Source organism: Strix uralensis, chromosome 17 (genome assembly GCF_047716275.1).
Source record: "Strix uralensis isolate ZFMK-TIS-50842 chromosome 17, bStrUra1, whole genome shotgun sequence".
Taxonomy (NCBI): Eukaryota; Metazoa; Chordata; class Aves; order Strigiformes; family Strigidae; genus Strix; species Strix uralensis.
The window spans coordinates 10,658,249-10,676,330 of NC_133988.1; the positions used below are offsets into that span (position 1 = coordinate 10,658,249).

General features: G+C 39.5%; 1 protein-coding gene across 2 annotated transcripts in view; it reads left to right on the forward strand.

Annotated features, from left to right (window-relative positions):
- Nucleotides 1-18,082, forward strand: part of GALNT9 (polypeptide N-acetylgalactosaminyltransferase 9) — a 155,709-nt gene that overhangs the window by 23,227 nt on the left and 114,400 nt on the right. For both annotated transcript variants that reach the window (XM_074887399.1, XM_074887400.1), the window contains exon 2: nt 7,517-7,697. In XM_074887399.1, the coding sequence (XP_074743500.1) occupies nt 7,517-7,697 (181 nt within the window). The remainder of the gene's footprint in view (nt 1-7,516; nt 7,698-18,082) is intronic.

The window sequence follows — 18,082 nt, forward strand, 5'->3', positions numbered from 1 at the left end:
CCAGTCAGTGAGACTGTAACCTTCATCTGAAGTTTCTAGTTGCAACAGAACAAGATTACAAAATTAGCACAATACAGTAATTCAAGATGGAAGTATTAGGGGTGACTCATTAGATGCAACTAATTTAATACCTGCTTCCAAAAGAGTGGTTTACTAGCTTAAAAAATGTTGTAAGCCGAGTTCTGTTTTAGCTATGTTACTGAACCTATTCTAGAGCCTATGAAGCTTTTCTTTTAAAAGATATAACTGGAAATTCTAAAAGTCAGCTTTGTCAATCTGTGTAGAGTTGCTATTGCCCCTGAATTTTTCTTTCTTTTTTTTTTTTTTTCTCTTGTTAAACTAGGATCTAAAGATTTTTATTGCCTTACAAGGTATGCAGGGATGTTTTCAACTGAGAAATCAGAACTGGAAAAGGAAGGAGACAACTGCTTTGCTGATGAGTTTTATGTTTCCTGTTTAAAAGAGAGAGAAGTGTTTCAGGAGTTGCAGGTAAAACTGCTGGGTGACTGTGACAGGTTTTTTAGAAGGAAATGTTTTATTCCTTCCTTTTAAGGTTCTAGAAACCAAAATGCTTTTGTGTAGTTATTCAAGAGTGCAGATGGTCTAAGTGCAGATAAAACAGACGTTTGGCTTTGGAGACCTTCTCAACCTAAGACTGAGACAGGTCAGCAAGGGCATTTCAGAGATTTTTCAGCAGTTCTGTCAGTGCTTACCCAATCTGGTGGCATTGGTGATGGAGCTGGCCTTGTGATTGTGCCCAGCATCCCTGGTACCACCTGGGCAGACTTTTGATGAAAGAAAGATGAGGTGTGGGAGCAGAGCTATAGCTGCTGAAGGGGAGGTGACCTTGCCAAAAGTGGCAGAAAGACCAGAAAAAGGCCAGAAAAAGACCAGAACAGACCTGTGCTATTGTGAACGTGGGTGTGTAATTATTTTCAATTGCTTATTTTTATTTTGATTTGTCAAAAGGTTAATTATGTCTGAGAACCTTGCTGAACTTGATTTACAGCTGCCTGTAATTGTGTTGCAAATTGAAAAAAAAAGACAGTAAAATAATCACAGATGTAGTTTGATCTTGCTTTTCCCATAATTTCTCACATAAATCTCGTCAGTAATTTTCCCATTGTGACAAGGTTTATGGTGAAAAATAGGAGGTCTCTTTTCTTCCTAGAAAATTATGTATCCTGCAGAGTAATTAATCTGGTTAAGAAACTAAGACCAGTTCATTCTGCTCTCCATTCTCCCAGCAATTTCTGTCTTACACAGAAATCTCTGCAGTGAGAGCAATAAATTTGAAATGAATGACAGACACTAATTATTTGTGACCTCATTGTCATCTGCAGTGTTGAACTGGGTAAGACTGATCCCACCATACGGGCTGTAGATCTTTTTAGTTTAAAAATTTAAAGAAAAGACAGCTTTAAAAATAGCAGCTCACTGGGCATTGCCACTGTGGTCCCCTCTCTGCCCATCACCATTTCAGAGCTGGCAGCATGATTTCAATCTTTTGGTCTGACATGAGCTACAGCATTACACTGTCAGCAATGCTGCTGTACCCTGCCCAAAATGGCTTCACAAGCCATGGAAAAATGGGTGAAATGGGTGCTCGTTAGACCCATAGGTAAGTAAATCAAAGATAAAGGAAGGATCTGGAAGTCTGCAACAAGCTTTAAAAGGAAAAGAAAACAGAAAAGTGCTCTCATCTGATCTGCCTTGATTAAAACCCAGGTATATGCTGGAAGCTGAACCAGAAGCACTTCTCCATCTGTCTTTTTTTGGTTTTATACTGCTCCCCATCACTGCAGGACCTAATCGCCCAACATATAAAATCAATAGCAATTGTCTCTCTGCAGGGCAGCAGTATTTCCAGAAATGTATCGCTTTTCCTGTTCTTTCACTATGCGAGACCCATGGGAATGAATTTTCCTATGAGCTGTCCCTGAAGGCTGTCTGGATTTTTGCTGAGCTGAATACACCCAAGCCCCAGGGCACAAATAACTTGTTCTTTGCTGACTTTGTCTTTGACAGCCCACCTATGCATCCTGTGGGAGAACTGCTGTAGAGTATTCTGCTCCTCCATGTCCTCCGAGATGTCGTTCCCGTGTTTGGCATGCTGGAAGGCCTCTGATGAGATGGTTCTGATCCATGGCCCCAGACTGTTGGGCACCCCTCGGATGAGGGCCTGGAGGATGTCTGGAGAGTGGACAGCAGCCTCTGCTTCAGCCAGACCTGGGGGGACACCGTCTCCCATTGCCTGCCTCCTGATCCCATCTCTTAAGACCAACATTTTTTTTAAAAGATGCTGCTGAACTGGCATCTCTTTCCTGTTTTTTTCACAAAAGGCCAGCCAATGCAGATAACTGTGGGTTTGGGGGTTGGCGAGTAATGATCTTGACTTAGCTAATCATGGGGCAAAGCCTTCTGTTGAGGAGACATTTGCTGAAGTAACAGGTAGTCCTTTCAGATGCAAAATGCAATACAAATGTTATCCTATGTAAGACATAGTTATATTGTGTCTAGCTAACCAACCATGCATTGAAGAGCATTGTCTGTAATTGCTGCATTTAACACACACACACTTATATAAAATATACTATGTTCATTGTTCCTAAGAACGTCTGGAGACACTTTAGTGCTTTTCTTAAAGAATGAAGCAATGTGATATCATTTATTTAATTGCTGCTATATATTGGTCAATGTTACTGCATTGCTATAACAACTCAGTCAGACTAGGCTACAATCTGGGTAATGAATGGGGAAAAAAACCTCACAACAATGTGTTCTGAGAGTAAGTCAGACATATGATGACTCTTTCTTAGAAGAAGATTAGATTAGCATCATGAAGAGCTAGAATATCAGATTTAGGAAAAAGGTATGTGAAATAATTGTCATTATGTGTGTTTTGGAAGGCTACCTACCTAATTCTCTCATAAGAAAAACAGCGAAGTGCTTGATGCTTCCTGTTTGTTGGAAGTTTCATTCCCCTGTTACTTGGGCCATAAAGATGCAAGCGTTTTATTCTGTAAACTGCAAGAGCATACAGTATATAGAGTAAAGTTTCAACTACAGGAATTAAACTGTTGCTTAAAGTCAAATGAACATGTCACATCTTGGAGACCCTTTCATCAAAGCAGGTCAGTTAATGTTAATGAAGTCATCTTCAGTTTGCTTTGATGTAACATCAGCACCCAGCCTAGATGATTCCAAATGATCAGCAAATGAATTTCCACATTGCAGTCTTTCAAGGACATAGGCTTTATTAAGTGTCTAGTTTTCTGGATTCTTTAACTTCTAAAGTGCCTAATTTGACTCCCTTTTTAATAAGGCCTGCTTATGCCTTTTTTTTGTTTGTTTTTTTTTTTGTTTGTTTTAGGGAACTGCTGACTTTTCTCTGAAACTGAGCCCCCTTAAAGATGCCTTATATTGGGCAAGTAAAGCAGAGGCATGAAGCATCACTGCTTGCTATTAGTGTCTTTTAAGTCTAAGACTGTATCATGCTGGAAGATTAGGGTGCTGTGTTTTTCCTTTTGGGTGGGGAGAGATTTAGAGTCTCAGACATGTAATTTCTGTAATTACTTGAACAAGGACTAGTTGTCAGGCTGGGGATTAGGCCCTTCTGTTCCAATTTTTCCAAAGGAAGTAATATTAAATACTAAAGCTAGTCAAAGTGCCAAATAGCCTCTCATCATAAATTGGAACAAAAGGGACAAATGTTACAATTTCCTTCAAAATGTCTATTGAAGTGCTTCACTTGGTAAGGTAAAAGAATCTCTGTTGTTGGAAATCACTAACTGCAACACAACTCTTCAAGAGTTTTAGTCATGTTTCAACAGAAACTATGACTGTCTCATTCTTCACCTTTCTGACAGAAAATGGTTTCATTAGAAAATTCAAATAATCCTTCTTAAATACCCCAAATATCATATCACATTTTTTGCTCACAGCTTCCTCCTTTGCATGACCCAGTTGGAGACATGATTATATCAGTTTCTAATTGTGAACCCTCCCCCGTGCTAGTTTCTCCCTGTCCCTGCAGAATGCAGAAGTTTAATGCCAGCTGCAGGTTGATCACTTGATGCTAACCCAGTTGCTTTATGATGATTGCTGCAAGCAAGAATAGAAGGTTCTCAGACATTTTTTGAACCAGTTTTAGTGGAAGAAAGATGCATAAGGTACATTTCTACAAAGAAGTGTGAGCAATAAAGAAGAGTGGTTTGTGATGTATGAAGTAAGTCTGTTCAGTTTTTAGGGGCAAAACCATGGTTTTTCAAGAGATCATGTTGGGCTAATGTTAGTCATTCAGAGTAGGAACTCTTGGTGTGTTTGTACATTAATAGCAAACTGTAGGTGTCATAATATTTGTAATAATTAAAATAGAACCAGTCAGGACTGCATTAGAGAATGACAACCAGTGCCATACCCAGACTCAGCACGCGCAGTTGTGTCTCTTAGTGAACAGCAATTCAGCACAGTGCTATGATTTGGATTTGTCTCTGAGTGAATTGCTACCAGTGTAAGTCAGCAGGAAATTTTGACTCATGAACTAGCTCCTATTGGCCAGGAGTTTGGACAGCAGGGACACAACTCTGTTCTTCATTTTCCAGAAAATGCAGCTGGCAGAGATTCATGTGGTCAGCCTAAGATCACAAGAAAGACTCTTACCCCCTCTACTTCTGCCCAGAGAAGGAACATGGCTGAGACAAACATGCAAAAACTTTCTAAATGCTTCTGCATACACCTGAAGACAGTTTCATGATTTCAAGAATAATGAGAGACATGACTGAAAGCTATATAGGTATTTGAAATAGTTATAATAATCTTTGGAAATCTTTAGCTTACTTTTTTGCAGTTGTTGCATTAGGTTCAAATTCTCTAGGATTTAGTGTCTTGTGATGGTAACTCCTTGTGTGGTAGGTTTTTTTAGGGTTTTTTTTAGCAGAAAGGTGATGAGCAGGATTAGGTGCTCAACTCAGTCCAGCTGAACTGATTTCTTGCATTCTCCTGGTACAGTTCGAGAGAGGACATGAGCACTTTCCTACTTGTCTTCTGGGTTATTTCCATACCTTACTGAAGGAAAACATGTTTGGGAAAGGAAGATAACATAGCTGGCTTGGGAGGAAGAGTAGTCATTAAACAGTGGGAGGGCTCTGTTTAGAGTTACCAGATGTTGGGGGATAAGTCATCAAAGGTGGTCCAAGATTCTAGTTCGGCAGTGTGACTGACTGAAGAAAAGAGCTGTCTACCCCGTTGCCTTGCCTTGAGCATACCTCTCATTTTTCCTAGCATTTTGTTTCACTTACAGCTTTGAAGAAGTTAGTTATTGATTAAGCATCAGTATCAATCCCAATAGCTTGGTGCTTTGGTCTTTTCTCTCTGTGTCCCAGAAATACAATATCATAGAAAAAGAAGCTGTTTTGAAGCTTCATCTTTCTGCTTTCCCCTCATGGGTGTGTGGCCTGTGGAGTTTCTACTTGTGCATCTTGTGCATCTCCCTTGCTAGTGAGACCTGGAGTTCACCTCCCACACACACCTATAATTAGACCATGGCTGTGTAAGCCTCTTGTTTTCCCTTCTTTTCAACAGCTCACTAGGCTTGAATGCTTGGAGCTGTCTGAATTTTTCAAAAGCTTGGTTATTCCAAGAATGTTTTTCTGTAGGGTGTCCTTTTTGTCTTCTTCTGCCCTTCCCCCTCCTGCTAAGACTCATAATTCACTCCAAGACAGTTGAGTATTTCAGTGCATGATGATGAGGAATATGAAGAAGACATCAAAGACACAAACACGAGCAAGGTCTGTCCTGACTTGGGATCACTGATTGCAGTATGAGGTATGTATTTTTGTAGGCAGTGTCTGAAATTCAGTACCAAAATTCCCAAGTACTGCAGGTACTCAGTCCTTTTATGTTCAGACAATTAATAGTGTCGCACTTCACCTTAGCATGGGATTTTCTCATAAGCACTACAGAAGAAAATGCTATCATTACTCTTTCAGATCACTAACAGACTGTCTTTCTGTTCTGTGCTGTAATTAAGCAGAGATGATGGAGCTGTAACAAGTGAGGACAGTGTTAGCAATGAGGTGCAAGAGACATTCCTTCCTGAGGGACTAAACTGTCCCAGACCTTATTGTGGCTTGGAGAAGCCAGTCCCAGATTTGTACTGCTTTGCTGTTAATAGAAAATGTTGACAGTTTCTTTCTGCCTTTCTCTTTAATTGTTTAGTTGAAATAATGATATTTTCCTCTTGAAAAATTCTTAATTCAAAAAATGTTGAGCAGGTCAAACTCTAATTGTTTTGTTCTGCACTGTAAATGGTTTGGAGGATATTTACACATTTCTGTATGGTATCCCCAAGACTATTATAAATAACTTTTTCACTTATAATGACTTGATGACAGTGAGCCTTTTGGAAAGGAAAGCTTTGACATCAAACACAGGATATTTGAGGAGCTTATTTATGAGAATTCAGCACCAAGTTAAATGTCTGTTGCCATGGAAGAGGTTCTTGGAGATGTGGTCATATGGGCATTTTTAAAGTTGGTTTAGTCTTGTTTTACATGTATTTTTGAGTTGACCAGTAATATACCAGTGAATGAAACCTATAAATGCATTGTTGACTGGCTAATATCTCAGTACTAACCAAGTGGGGCTAATTGTTTTACCTCATGTGTCCAAACTTTCTGATCCTATAAGCTATATAGGGCCAAGTGTCTTACATGATATACATATTTAATTCGTCAGATATCTGAAGGACAGAGGAAATCTGGAGTAATTCCCGGGTGAGAGGTAATGTCAGCTCCCTGATAGTTTTAGCACATCTTTGTCGGAACAGGCTGGGCAAGGTGTGCAGTTGAGTCCATATGATCCATCTACTGACTCACATGGTGATATTAGATTTACTGTGTATTTCCTACCCAGCAGCAGCTGGTGACCAGCACAGCTGTATTCCCAGCATGGGAACCAAACCTGAACCATTCAAGAGCTGCAGGTGGTCTTAGAGCCACAGAGCAGATGCCTCAGCTCCAAAACTTATTCCAGAAATGACACTAATATGGAGTTAAACTGGCAGATCTACAGGTGGTAGAAATTCAACCTATCTCCCTTAAAATGAATGGAGCTACAATGGGCTCTACTGGGAAAGGGCCTAGTCTCCAGTTCTTATGAGGAAATTATCTTATAAGGAATTTATCTTAAGGATAATTAGTCATTTTGGAATGTTTGGAAACAAGATTCCTGTTTCCAGGAATTTATACAGGGAAAAGGAGAAATTGTGAAAGCTGCTAGTTGGTTCTTTACATCTTGCTCATTAATAATTATTCGCTGATACTACAAGATGTGTTGATATGGACTCTGATTTGAGAAGATGAGGATAATTTCCACAGAGCCATGAGGGTTTCAGAGCTGAGTTTCATGGGACTTCAGATCTTGTTTATCTAAAAATATTCTGTGATCACAGAAGAGGCTAGACCCATTTCTTTTATATTAATAATTCTTCTCTTTTTTTGTCTTTTTCATTTAGGTCTGGCGAAGCCCATGGGATTAGTTGAAGGTCCGGGAGGCTTGGGCCAGGGGGGAATGGCTGCTACCCTGAGAGATGATAGTCATGAATCAGAGACTAAGTATGAAGAATATGGTTACAATGCCCAACTCAGTGACAGGATATCACTGGACAGGTCCATCCCTGACTACAGACCAAAAAAGTAAGTCGAGTTCCACATTATTATTAAGAGTAAGTGATTGATTGTTGTTCTGTTGACCCATGGTGGCATTCTTCTCTTCACATCCCTTCCTGGTTAGTCTGACAGCAGTTAGTCATACATATACCCCTGAGTTTATTGAAGATTGAAAAGACCAACTGCCATCTCAAGGATGAAGTACCATGCTAAATGCATAGCTAATTCTGTGAGCAATGTATTAATATGCACAGTCAAGGCCTCAGATCAAAAACTACATCAGGATATTGGTGCTTATTGGGTTTGGTTCACTTAGAAAAAGCCAGGTCGTGCCAGCTGAGCCCACCATCAGAGGTGGGAGCCTTAGTCTGTGCTTCTTGTAGTCATGTGCAACGGAAGGTGGGGCAGTGACAACAAACACTTCGTAGCCACTGGTCACTTTAGAAAAAAAACACCACATCAAATCAACTGCCTTTACTTCAATTGCATTTGATGTTCTTGGAATTGTTTAGTTGGGCTTTACAGTGTGCTCAAACGCGGACTAACTGTAATCCATTGAGGTCCTATAATTGCAGTAAGATTTTTATTTTGGTCTTTGGAATATGTGTTTGTTTTTATTCTAGTGTTATAGCACAGGCATGTGAAGACTATGTTTGACATTGCAATTATATGTTTAATATTTGTACTGATTTATTATATTTTGCATTAAATGCCTTTCAAATCTTTCATATTTATGGAGTTATGTATCTTCCAGATGAGACATCCGCACTGTCATCCTACGAATGACAATCAGTAATGTCTTAATGCAGAGGAGATCAGCAGCAATGCCTAGTTACTCTCAGGAGACAGAATTGAAAAGAATACTTAATTAATTTCTAATAATAATCTTCTGTTTTAAAAGACCCACTGGGGCTCCTAGGCAGAACTGAAAGTTAAATAAAAAAGTATCTTATTAAGTGGCGAGAAAAGTTTAGCCAAGCAAAACAGCTGTGCTCTGTGAGTAGATTGCAATTGAATTAGGATTTTAGGCAGTTCAAGCTGCCAAAAACAAAATCCAGCAAAACAAAACTTCAGCTTAACTACAAATTTCATTAGCTGTGTTACATATTAATCTAATCTCAGAAGTATTGACTCAGCATTTGTTTTCTCAGGCACTTGCTATACAGAAGAAAACCTAGATAAAAGAAGCGACAAAGAGAAAAAAAATCTACTGCTTTGATATCACTTTTGATGCAATTATACTGACTTGTCCAACGGTCTCATCTCTCCATCACTTGATGTATCATAAAAATCCATCATGGAATTATTCTGGGGAAAAAGTAGTCTGTAGTTATGCCAATATTTGAGTTGTGCATCAGATCTGGTCCAAAGACCCTTAAAATCAGTGTGAAGTTTTTCAAATGAAAGTCAGTGAGGTTTGACCTGGCCTGTTATTAGCTGCTGCGATCAGGTAGATAATAAATGAGAATGCTCTGCTAGGAAATACAAAAGCAAAGGTTGCAGAGCTTGAGTCTAGCTCAGCAGCTGTCAGAAGCATGAGAGCATTTGCAATGCAGTGATGTTTCACTTCAGATTATACTCTTCCACAGTTTTACTTGGAAGCTTTGATGAGTCATTCAGATAAGCTGTTTGACATGCTCATTTTGGGAATCTCGTAAGGCCATGCTGCATGATTAACTGTCTGAGCTACTGGGAGAATTGCCTTCCTTGTGGTGTTTTGACACTTTTGAGGTGGTTCTAGTTAGGTCTAGATGTTGGAATTGAAATGCTTGTCTCTAGATACTTACAAGTCACAGGAAAACCCTTCAGATTGAATTTGCTATGAAAAATGGGTAAAAGTTTGGAGAAGGTAGAAGCTTTTATTATATGAAGAGTTTTATCCACTTCTATCAAAGGAGCTTTGGCTGACATTTGATTGCCATTTTCTATTAGAAATTTCAGCTGTCCTCATAAGCAGCAATTGTCTCTGACCCCTTCAAATGCACAGCTACTCATATACAGTCTCTCTTGGGAGCTCTCACTGTAATGCTGAGAGGCAGTTTTCACTCTGTATCCTATCAACCTCTTCTTATCTGCCTCGTAGTACCACATCTGCTTCCCTAATAGGTGATAGTTGTGCATCATAGCCATAAGGCAAAACTGAGCTTGATTTTCTGTTTGGTTTACACACTCTGCTCTAATTATATATCAGAGAGAACTAAATCTCCAGATCTTTGAGACAGGCGTGGGGAAAATCACTCTTGTTTTGTCCAGCTTTGTATGCCGACTTGTCCAATGGTCTATCTCTATCTCTTGATAATAGCTCTCATCGCTGAACCTTCTCAGTCTGCTTGTGATTTATATTCATGTCATTCCCAGAACATTTTATTTTTAAAAAGGGAGGACTTTTCATTTTTAAATTGAGAAGCAAGGTAGAATTAATGTCCATGGCCATGTACAAAGTCCATGGCCAGTCTATGAATAAACACAGTTATATGGATTCACATTCCCAAAGTATTAAACCATGCTTTCTCCCCAGTCTGGCTTCCATTTAAAATGTTCAGATCTACATATTTGCACACAGTAGTAAGTATTAAAGATACGAACCAGGAGAATTTTACTCAAGTCTGCATTGCATAGACATAATTTATGAAAGTAAACATGATTTTGCTATGCAAATGTGGGACTTGTAATAGGCTAGGCTTAGTTTTCTTTTAAAAGAAATTTGATCAGAAATACTATCTTTTAGCTCATTTTATCTTTGAATTTCCCCCTTATTGTTCTCCAGTATCTTATTCTGGTAGAATAAGTCTTTTGTTTCATCTGCTAGCATAGCTTCACTAAACATGCAGTAGTTTAATTGCTTTTCAGGACATGTTTTTATCCCCACACAGCAAATAAAAAAAATGTTACACCTCTTAAAGAGGTGTACAGTCAGACAGCGTGACCATGAAGGCTCCTAAATTGGAGTCACCTCCATGTCCTTCCCCTGCAGTAGTCTACAAGCCTGGGTGGGTAGTCCTGCTCTCGAGATGCTTTTCCTGGACACTTGCATTGTGTTCTGCTTTCCCACCTGCCGCTGCCAGTGCAGATATTTCTTTTAACTTGGAAGCCTTTTCTTTAAGATAGGAATTGCTAAGTCAGTACAGGAGACAACAGCAGATTTTGTGCATGTTGTGTTTGTGTGCCAAATCGAAGCAATGTCAGTAAATAGCTTGCTTGTGATAACAATTCACACAATAATTACAAAATTATAGTTTGATCCTAACGTGGTGTAATAAATATGTTTCAGCTTTTTCTTCTCTGATATTGCATCTCCCACAGCTTGAATACTTGCCCTGTCTCTGTGTAGAAAGCAGACAACCCTGGGGAAACAGTCCAAAAACATACTGTGAATTGATATTTCAAGCTACGTTTAGTTTCAAGAGACATGTAATATAGAGAAGTTGCAATTTTGTTTTATAAAACAATGCAAAGCCTCCCCAATAGTTTGTAAGTTTATTCAGTGTGACCTTGAACACTGTTTTTGTCTCTTGTTGGATTTCTCCTAAATCAAAAGGGCTGATTTTAAAGTTGTGCTGATGATCCTTCCATAGTATGTGATATGTCTTAATGGTGACTTTTGCCTTGAAAGCAGCTGAGCACAGTGCAGCTGAGTGCTCTGAGAAGATGCAAGGTCCAAGTAGTGGGAATGAAATGTGTTTGAGTTCAAGGTCAAGCAGAATATTCAGGATTTATTATGGTTGATTGATGAGTATTTAGCAACATTCAGCTAATCATCCTAGTATTGGACTGACCTGAGATGTTGCTTCATGTACTCAGCTAAAAGTGGTCGATATCTTGTTGTCTGTTAAAACACATGAAAATAACTCTAAAGTGGTGGTCTGGTTAGTGCTGACTGTTATTAACTATCTAAATTCTACAGTAAATTAGTACATAGAAAATCTACGTTAATGCCAAAAGAATTTTGCAGGATTATTTTTGTTACAAGGGAGTTCATAATGCTTGTTATGGAATTATTTTCATCCCCTGTCATTCAGGCACATATAAAGCTTGAAAAACATTTCTTAAGTGCAAGCCACAAGAAGAGGGGGCAAGGAAAGTAGCACAGGTCTCTGCATGTCCCTGCTGCAGCCCCATCTTTGCTTCCCAGTGTGCTGGAGTTTTTCAAGGGCTGTACCACTGTGGAAAATATGTTGCAGAGAGCTCAGGGTGTTTAATGTCCTGATCTCTCCTTCCAGCAGTAAAGCATTAGCAGGACTTTCTATCCCTCACTAACATACCCTATTTCCTCTGTGCAATGGAAGAAAGAGAAGCTTCTCTTGTAAGGAACAGGTTATTTTTCCCTTGGAAGCACACAGCTAAGCTAGAGCTTGCTCTGTGGTTCTCTGGGAAAACTGTTATTTAATGTTGAAATATTATTGGATTAATTTCCACTTATGTTCTTACATATTCAAAATTAATGTTGTGATCATGTAAAGCTGAGTACTTAGTGGAGATAAATCCAGTGTTGACCAGTGATCCTTATGTATATATGCAGGAAAGCATAAGCACATGTATTGGTATCAGTTTTCTCTACTAATACATACAGATGTAGAGTAGTCTTGAATCCTACACATGGGAATGCTATGAAAACTTCTGGGCTGTGTGCATGCCTTTCTTACCATAACGTCAAAGGGCCAATGTTTGACTGAATAGATCTGGAGCAACACATCTGAGATTTTGATAGAGATCCACACTTCTGAACAGAAGCGCCCAGAGTCAGCCGCCTAAACCCCTATGTAGTCATTTGTCTTCAAGTGGCTTAATTTGTATGGGGTACTGGGAGCAGAGGAAGAGAACAGGTTTATCTGGGACATGCTGTATTGCTACAATAGGCCTCAGGAACGGCAGCAGCCATCCATCTGCCCTTTTGGGGAAATAACAGCCTTCACTGCTGCCAGCTGTAGCACAAAATAGAAGTCTGTGCTCCAGTAACAAAGGATCAGACTCAATCCTTCCCAATCATGCATGAAGACAGAGGCACTACAGACCCATATGACAGAAGATTTTGACTTTATCAAAGATAAAGAATGCAGAAAAAGTCAAAACCTTAGGGAATTTCATTCAAAGGTGGGGGGAAAGGCCCCCAGACTTACAAAAACTGTTCTGTAGTGTGGTCTCCTGGAAAAATTGGGAAGTGTCAACTAACCAGATGCTTTCAAATGTAAGCATCATCTCTCAGGATAACATCAATTCCCCTGTTCTTTCTGGTGCACAGGCTGGATCGCAAGGGGTTGAATTAAACAGGTTGAACACCTGTAAATCTGGCATTTTCTAACTTTCTATCACTTGACTTTGCAACTTAAATAACTTCTGGGGTTTCTTTACATGCAGGCCATGTCCACACATACGCACACATGCACTTGTCAAAACCACTTGCTGTGATGCATTATGCATACTTTTGAGAAAAGTTAATATCATCCCGGAGCTTCCATAACGGCTAAATTGGCTTTTACAAGAAATTGTCGCTGCTTGGTGAGGATCTTTAATTTAACTGATCTTTTTTATGCAACTTGATGCTGAGTGCATTGTGGCAGTTCAGTGATAACAGTAATACTAATATATGGATTCAGTCTGCTGGGTCTATCAGCCAAAGAAGATATTTCTTTGTGTTACAGTCATGGATGTTTGTATTGAGAAAATTCAGCCCTAAAGAACAAACTTATTAATGCTGAGGCAACTCAAGTCTTTAGCCATAAAAAGCAGAGGAATCTAGGTCTCAAGGAAATTACTTTCATTTATTCAGTTTGTTTATAGAGGCAAGCATTTTTGTTGCTTCCCATAGACATTTCACAATAGCAAAGGTATTGCATCTCTAGGGTTCTGAAGTGTAATTAATGGTTCACTCTGCTCTATACCTAAGGAAAAGCTTTTTTAATTACCTATCAAAAAGGATTCTGGAATTGATCAAATAGTGCTATCAAGGGGGCAGACATGGTAAATAGACCTCTGATTTGTTCATTCAAGGGTTTAATAACAGTAGCTAGTATGAGGCCAGTAGCTAGAAAACAACCTTTCTGTAAGAGATGGTCCCGCAGTGGCTGGTGAGCTCAAGCCTTTTGAGAATGCAGGATGCTCACCTTTAATTTTGACCTTTCTTTTGGCGGTAGAGCTCTGCGGACTCGCTGTGATATTTGAACCATCAGTCAGCAGCTCTTTCGAGCTAAATCATTATATGTGTTTGAAAGTTCTCTGTTATGAGAGGAGGATCAGTGGGTTGGTACAACAGCCCCTGCCTGAGGCTGTCGGAGCGGGCAGCTCCTCTGCCCGTCTGTGTTGGATGTCCCTGCAGGAGCAGGGCCGGAAGGCAGATGGCTTTCAGAGAGCATCAGCTTTTGGATCAGTGGATTGGAGAGGGCTAGACCTGGTATTATTTGATTTTCTCCACCTCTGCAGCTTGCTCTGCCTCATGACCCACTTTTCAGATCCTCTAGGGACACTGACTATTCTATGCACGGCGTAGAAAAATGACACAAAAATCTCTAAATTAAAACAGACCCTTAGGATTCTTCCCAGGTTAACCAGAGTGCAATGTAATGGGCCCCTTTGCAAGGAATATTTGAACTGGAACAGATCCAGAGCTTTTCAGGAATCAGAATTTCTGATGAGCAGAAAATGACAACTGAAAAAAACCTACCTAAAAATATTTTGTGTCAGGCTGAACATCTTCTGTGAAATGATTATTTAAACAAAATGTTTAGACCAATGAAACATCTGGTTTCCCATGAAAAATTTAGCTTTAAAATAATGATTTTTCTATCACTGACTTCTACCAATACTTTCAGATTAATATCAAGTCACAGTAAAGTGAAACAGTTAAAATTAAACGTTTCCTATTTTCAGCTGACAGCGTTTCACAATCATAGTACAGGCAACTTTTTTATTTCAATTAGGCTTACTTTTTAATAGAAAACTCTTTGACTACTTTTTTTTTTTTCCACCCACTCTCAATAAATCTAAAAAACTGTGCTAAAATTCTGAAAAACCCATTTTGGCCACTCTGATTGTATGGTGAAGCAGAAAGAAGGAAAAACAGAGAGAGAAAATGGAGCAGGCAGAATTACCTCTGGGCAACAGACTGAGATTGTTTATTGGAGGGAAATTGAGTAAGAGAGGAAACTAACTGAAGTGTTTTAATTAGATCCCAAATCAATGTCCAGATGTGGATTTTGAACAATGTAAAGGGGGCATGTGTGTACATGTGCTCTGGGACTCTATATAGATCTCAACCAGTTTTGCCAAGTTACACAGGCCGGACATATTCCTCGGGCTGTGAATCCCCTACAAATAGCACAGGCGCCTTTGCACATGCATTATCTGTATGCTCAGCTGGTGATACAGCTTCATAGAGGTGTACCCGAGTTTGAGCTGACTTTCCACCTTGCCCAAGAGCAGAAGGAACTGGTGTGGACTGAGTAAATCCTTGTCCTGCTTCCTCTGAGGAGAGCTGGGCTCTGACCAGCTATTGCACAGTGTTTAGTGTTGTAATTCTGACTCAGTTCATTTGGGATATCAGTTGACAACCTAAATTTGCTCATACTGCTGCCTCTGGGCCAGTTGTGCTTATTTGTGAATCTCTGTGTGTGCCAAAGGCTTATCACTGCAGTTTGGGAAGTGTTTCTTACTTGGCTGTAAAAGGCTCAGACTGAAACTGTGTAAAGCCCAAAAAGATGGAAAAATCACCTGCTCCTTTGGCTGGGAAAGGAAACTCCCTGCGCCAGCCAGCCCCTGCGCTTTACACCCCAGTGCTGTGTTTGTACTGTATGTCTGTAGTTGTCACTGAGACCTGTAGTCATGACTTGACCCTGTTTATGAAGGTGCTGTAGGTCTTTGCCCAACCTCTGCTGGAGCTCTGCTTACTTTGCATAAATAATGATACCTTAATTGGGATGTGGGCTTAAACCTTTGTCTCTAAAATCCCAGGACACCATAAGGTCTTTAAATATTTAATTAGTTATACAATGCTAAATTGCTCCAATAAGAAGACAGACTGAGGAACAGATTTACACTGGGACTGTGTTTCCCAATAGCAATAAAAAATGGAGAAACTTTCAACCATCTTTTGAGGCCATTATTGGGAAGGGTCTCTGATTTTGCTTGATAACAGCAGTAGGTCATGACCTTGAGGTAGGACCATGTGACTGCCCAGGTTGCACTACACTAATACTCTGCCTCTGCTTTGTTGTGCATAGGGGTTGGTGACACCAAAAGGTTTGGGTAGACAGTACCAAAGTTTTTTGCAGGACATGGTTCCTAAGCAGAGAATCCCCATGAGCCAGGCTCCATGCTGTCTCCATAGTAGCAGTGCCAGACACGTGTCAATATCTCGCAGTTATTTCTGATTTTTGATAGAAGTTTTTTCTGGCTTTTCCCATTAGATACGTTATTGATTCCCTTTTGTTTAGTGCTAGGCTTTCCAATTAAGTAGAGACTTTAATTATACCACAAAGTTATAACATAGATCTTGATTATTAACACTGGTCCATGGGATAATGAAAGGAGGCCCAGCAAGGCTGAATTAAAAAGAATCATAAAAATGAACAACCTTTTCCAAAAACCCACCTTACGTTCAAATGCAGTAATTTTCCTCTTGTTACGTTTTTGCAGTGTCTTCGCATATATTAATTGTTGAAGACAAGTTCTGCATGACTGTCAGCACTAATAAATGTAGATTTAGTGAAGACTGAATTTGATTAACTAGGGAGCATGAAAAATAACTGATTGCAATGTTGTGTTTGAACGCAGTAAGACTGGAAGCCATTCCCTGCAATTTGTCTGCACCAGAATGTACTCTTGAATACATGAATAGTTTACCTAAGGTGGGTTGCATAACATTGACTAAGAATTAGACATCTAATTTAAGGTGATCAGCTTGGCTGCCTTTATAGTCAAAGGAGAAGAAGATGACGTGGTAGCATTGCTTACAATGTCTAGTATGTAATGTCCTCTGGAGCTCTCTCCTTCAGTAACCTAAGACAGCCAGCTTAAATAGGATTTCAGGTGAATCCAATCCAAAATGTTAAATGCTCCAAGGCATACAGAAACAAGAGGGAATTTCTGTATTAACAACACATGTTGAAGAATGACCTGCCAGCATGGGCAGGCTGGGTAATGTCCCCACCCAGCAGCTGTGGAGGCAAAACTGTGGATGCAACACAGATTTCAGCTGGGAGGAAAAGATGATCAAAAAGCTGGTTTGCATCCCCCAATTTTTCTTACAGATCGTAAGACTAAATGTGTCTCGTGTGACCTGCACATTTACAGGTACCTTAAACACGATTGATTTTTTTTTAAAAAAAATGTATGCTTTAGAGAATGTAGTAATTTTCTGAACTTGAAAACAGACCACCACAATATTTTCATGGCAGAAGGAGTATTTCCTCCTTAAGGAGAGTGATGGTGGGGTCCTGTCTTCAAATTTTATATGCTATTCTTTCACAGGTAAATATGCATCTGTAATGCAGAAGAACTACTGAGATCCAGCCATGACTTGCAGCTGTCTGCAGCTCTGTGTTGGCATTTTAAAGCTTCTTTCATTTGCCTTCCCTGGGCCCATGGCTTATTGTTGCCCACTATCAATTCCAGGGAGAAAAGGGTATTCCTGTAAATTTCGGAACTGTCATGTTATGTTACACTCCATGGTATCGCATTACAAGATAAAAAGAAGTAACAGAAGAAGTCAGGCAATGAATTCAGGGTGGTATTTCTTTTGCTTTTATGTTTCCTTACATGTATCTCTGTTACACTACACCTGATATCCTTCTTACAGCTTTGAATGAATTCTTCTAATGGTTTGAGATGATGTTCCCCTTTTTAAAAATGTGCATGCAAATTTAGTTTTGCTGACAATGTGAGATGTGTATTATCTCCAAATACCTTCCTGGTGTAACTTCAAAAATTAGCTAGTTTTGTTCCTATTTTATTTGGATAAGTTTCAAGCTATAGGAAATTCAAGGTTTCAGGTCAAGTAACATTAAGGTTTTTTAGTTGTTGTTGTTTGTGTCTTTGAGATAAAAAGATGAACAGGCCAAAATGTCAGACAATTTACTCTTCTGTCTGAAATAAAACTGAATTGTGAACTCCAAGTTGATGCAGTGTTTCATTTTAATAGTGTCAGTTCTTTCTTGTTTTGCCTGTGTCTCCTGTTCTGAGTGAATTTAGTGCTAATAAAAATGAGAGACTCTTAAAACTAGCCAGATCCGGAAGTACCTGGCAGTTACAGGCTAGCAAATGTAAGCTCCCTGTCTTGGTTAGCTTGATCTAGATGCTTTCCAAGGTTTTGTTTCTCTGAAACAGCACTTGTCAGTTAAGTTGTTTGATAGTTTTATGATGTTGAAGTATGGGGCCTCTATTTTCTGTTCCTCCAGCTTTCTGAAAAACTCTTGGCTTCT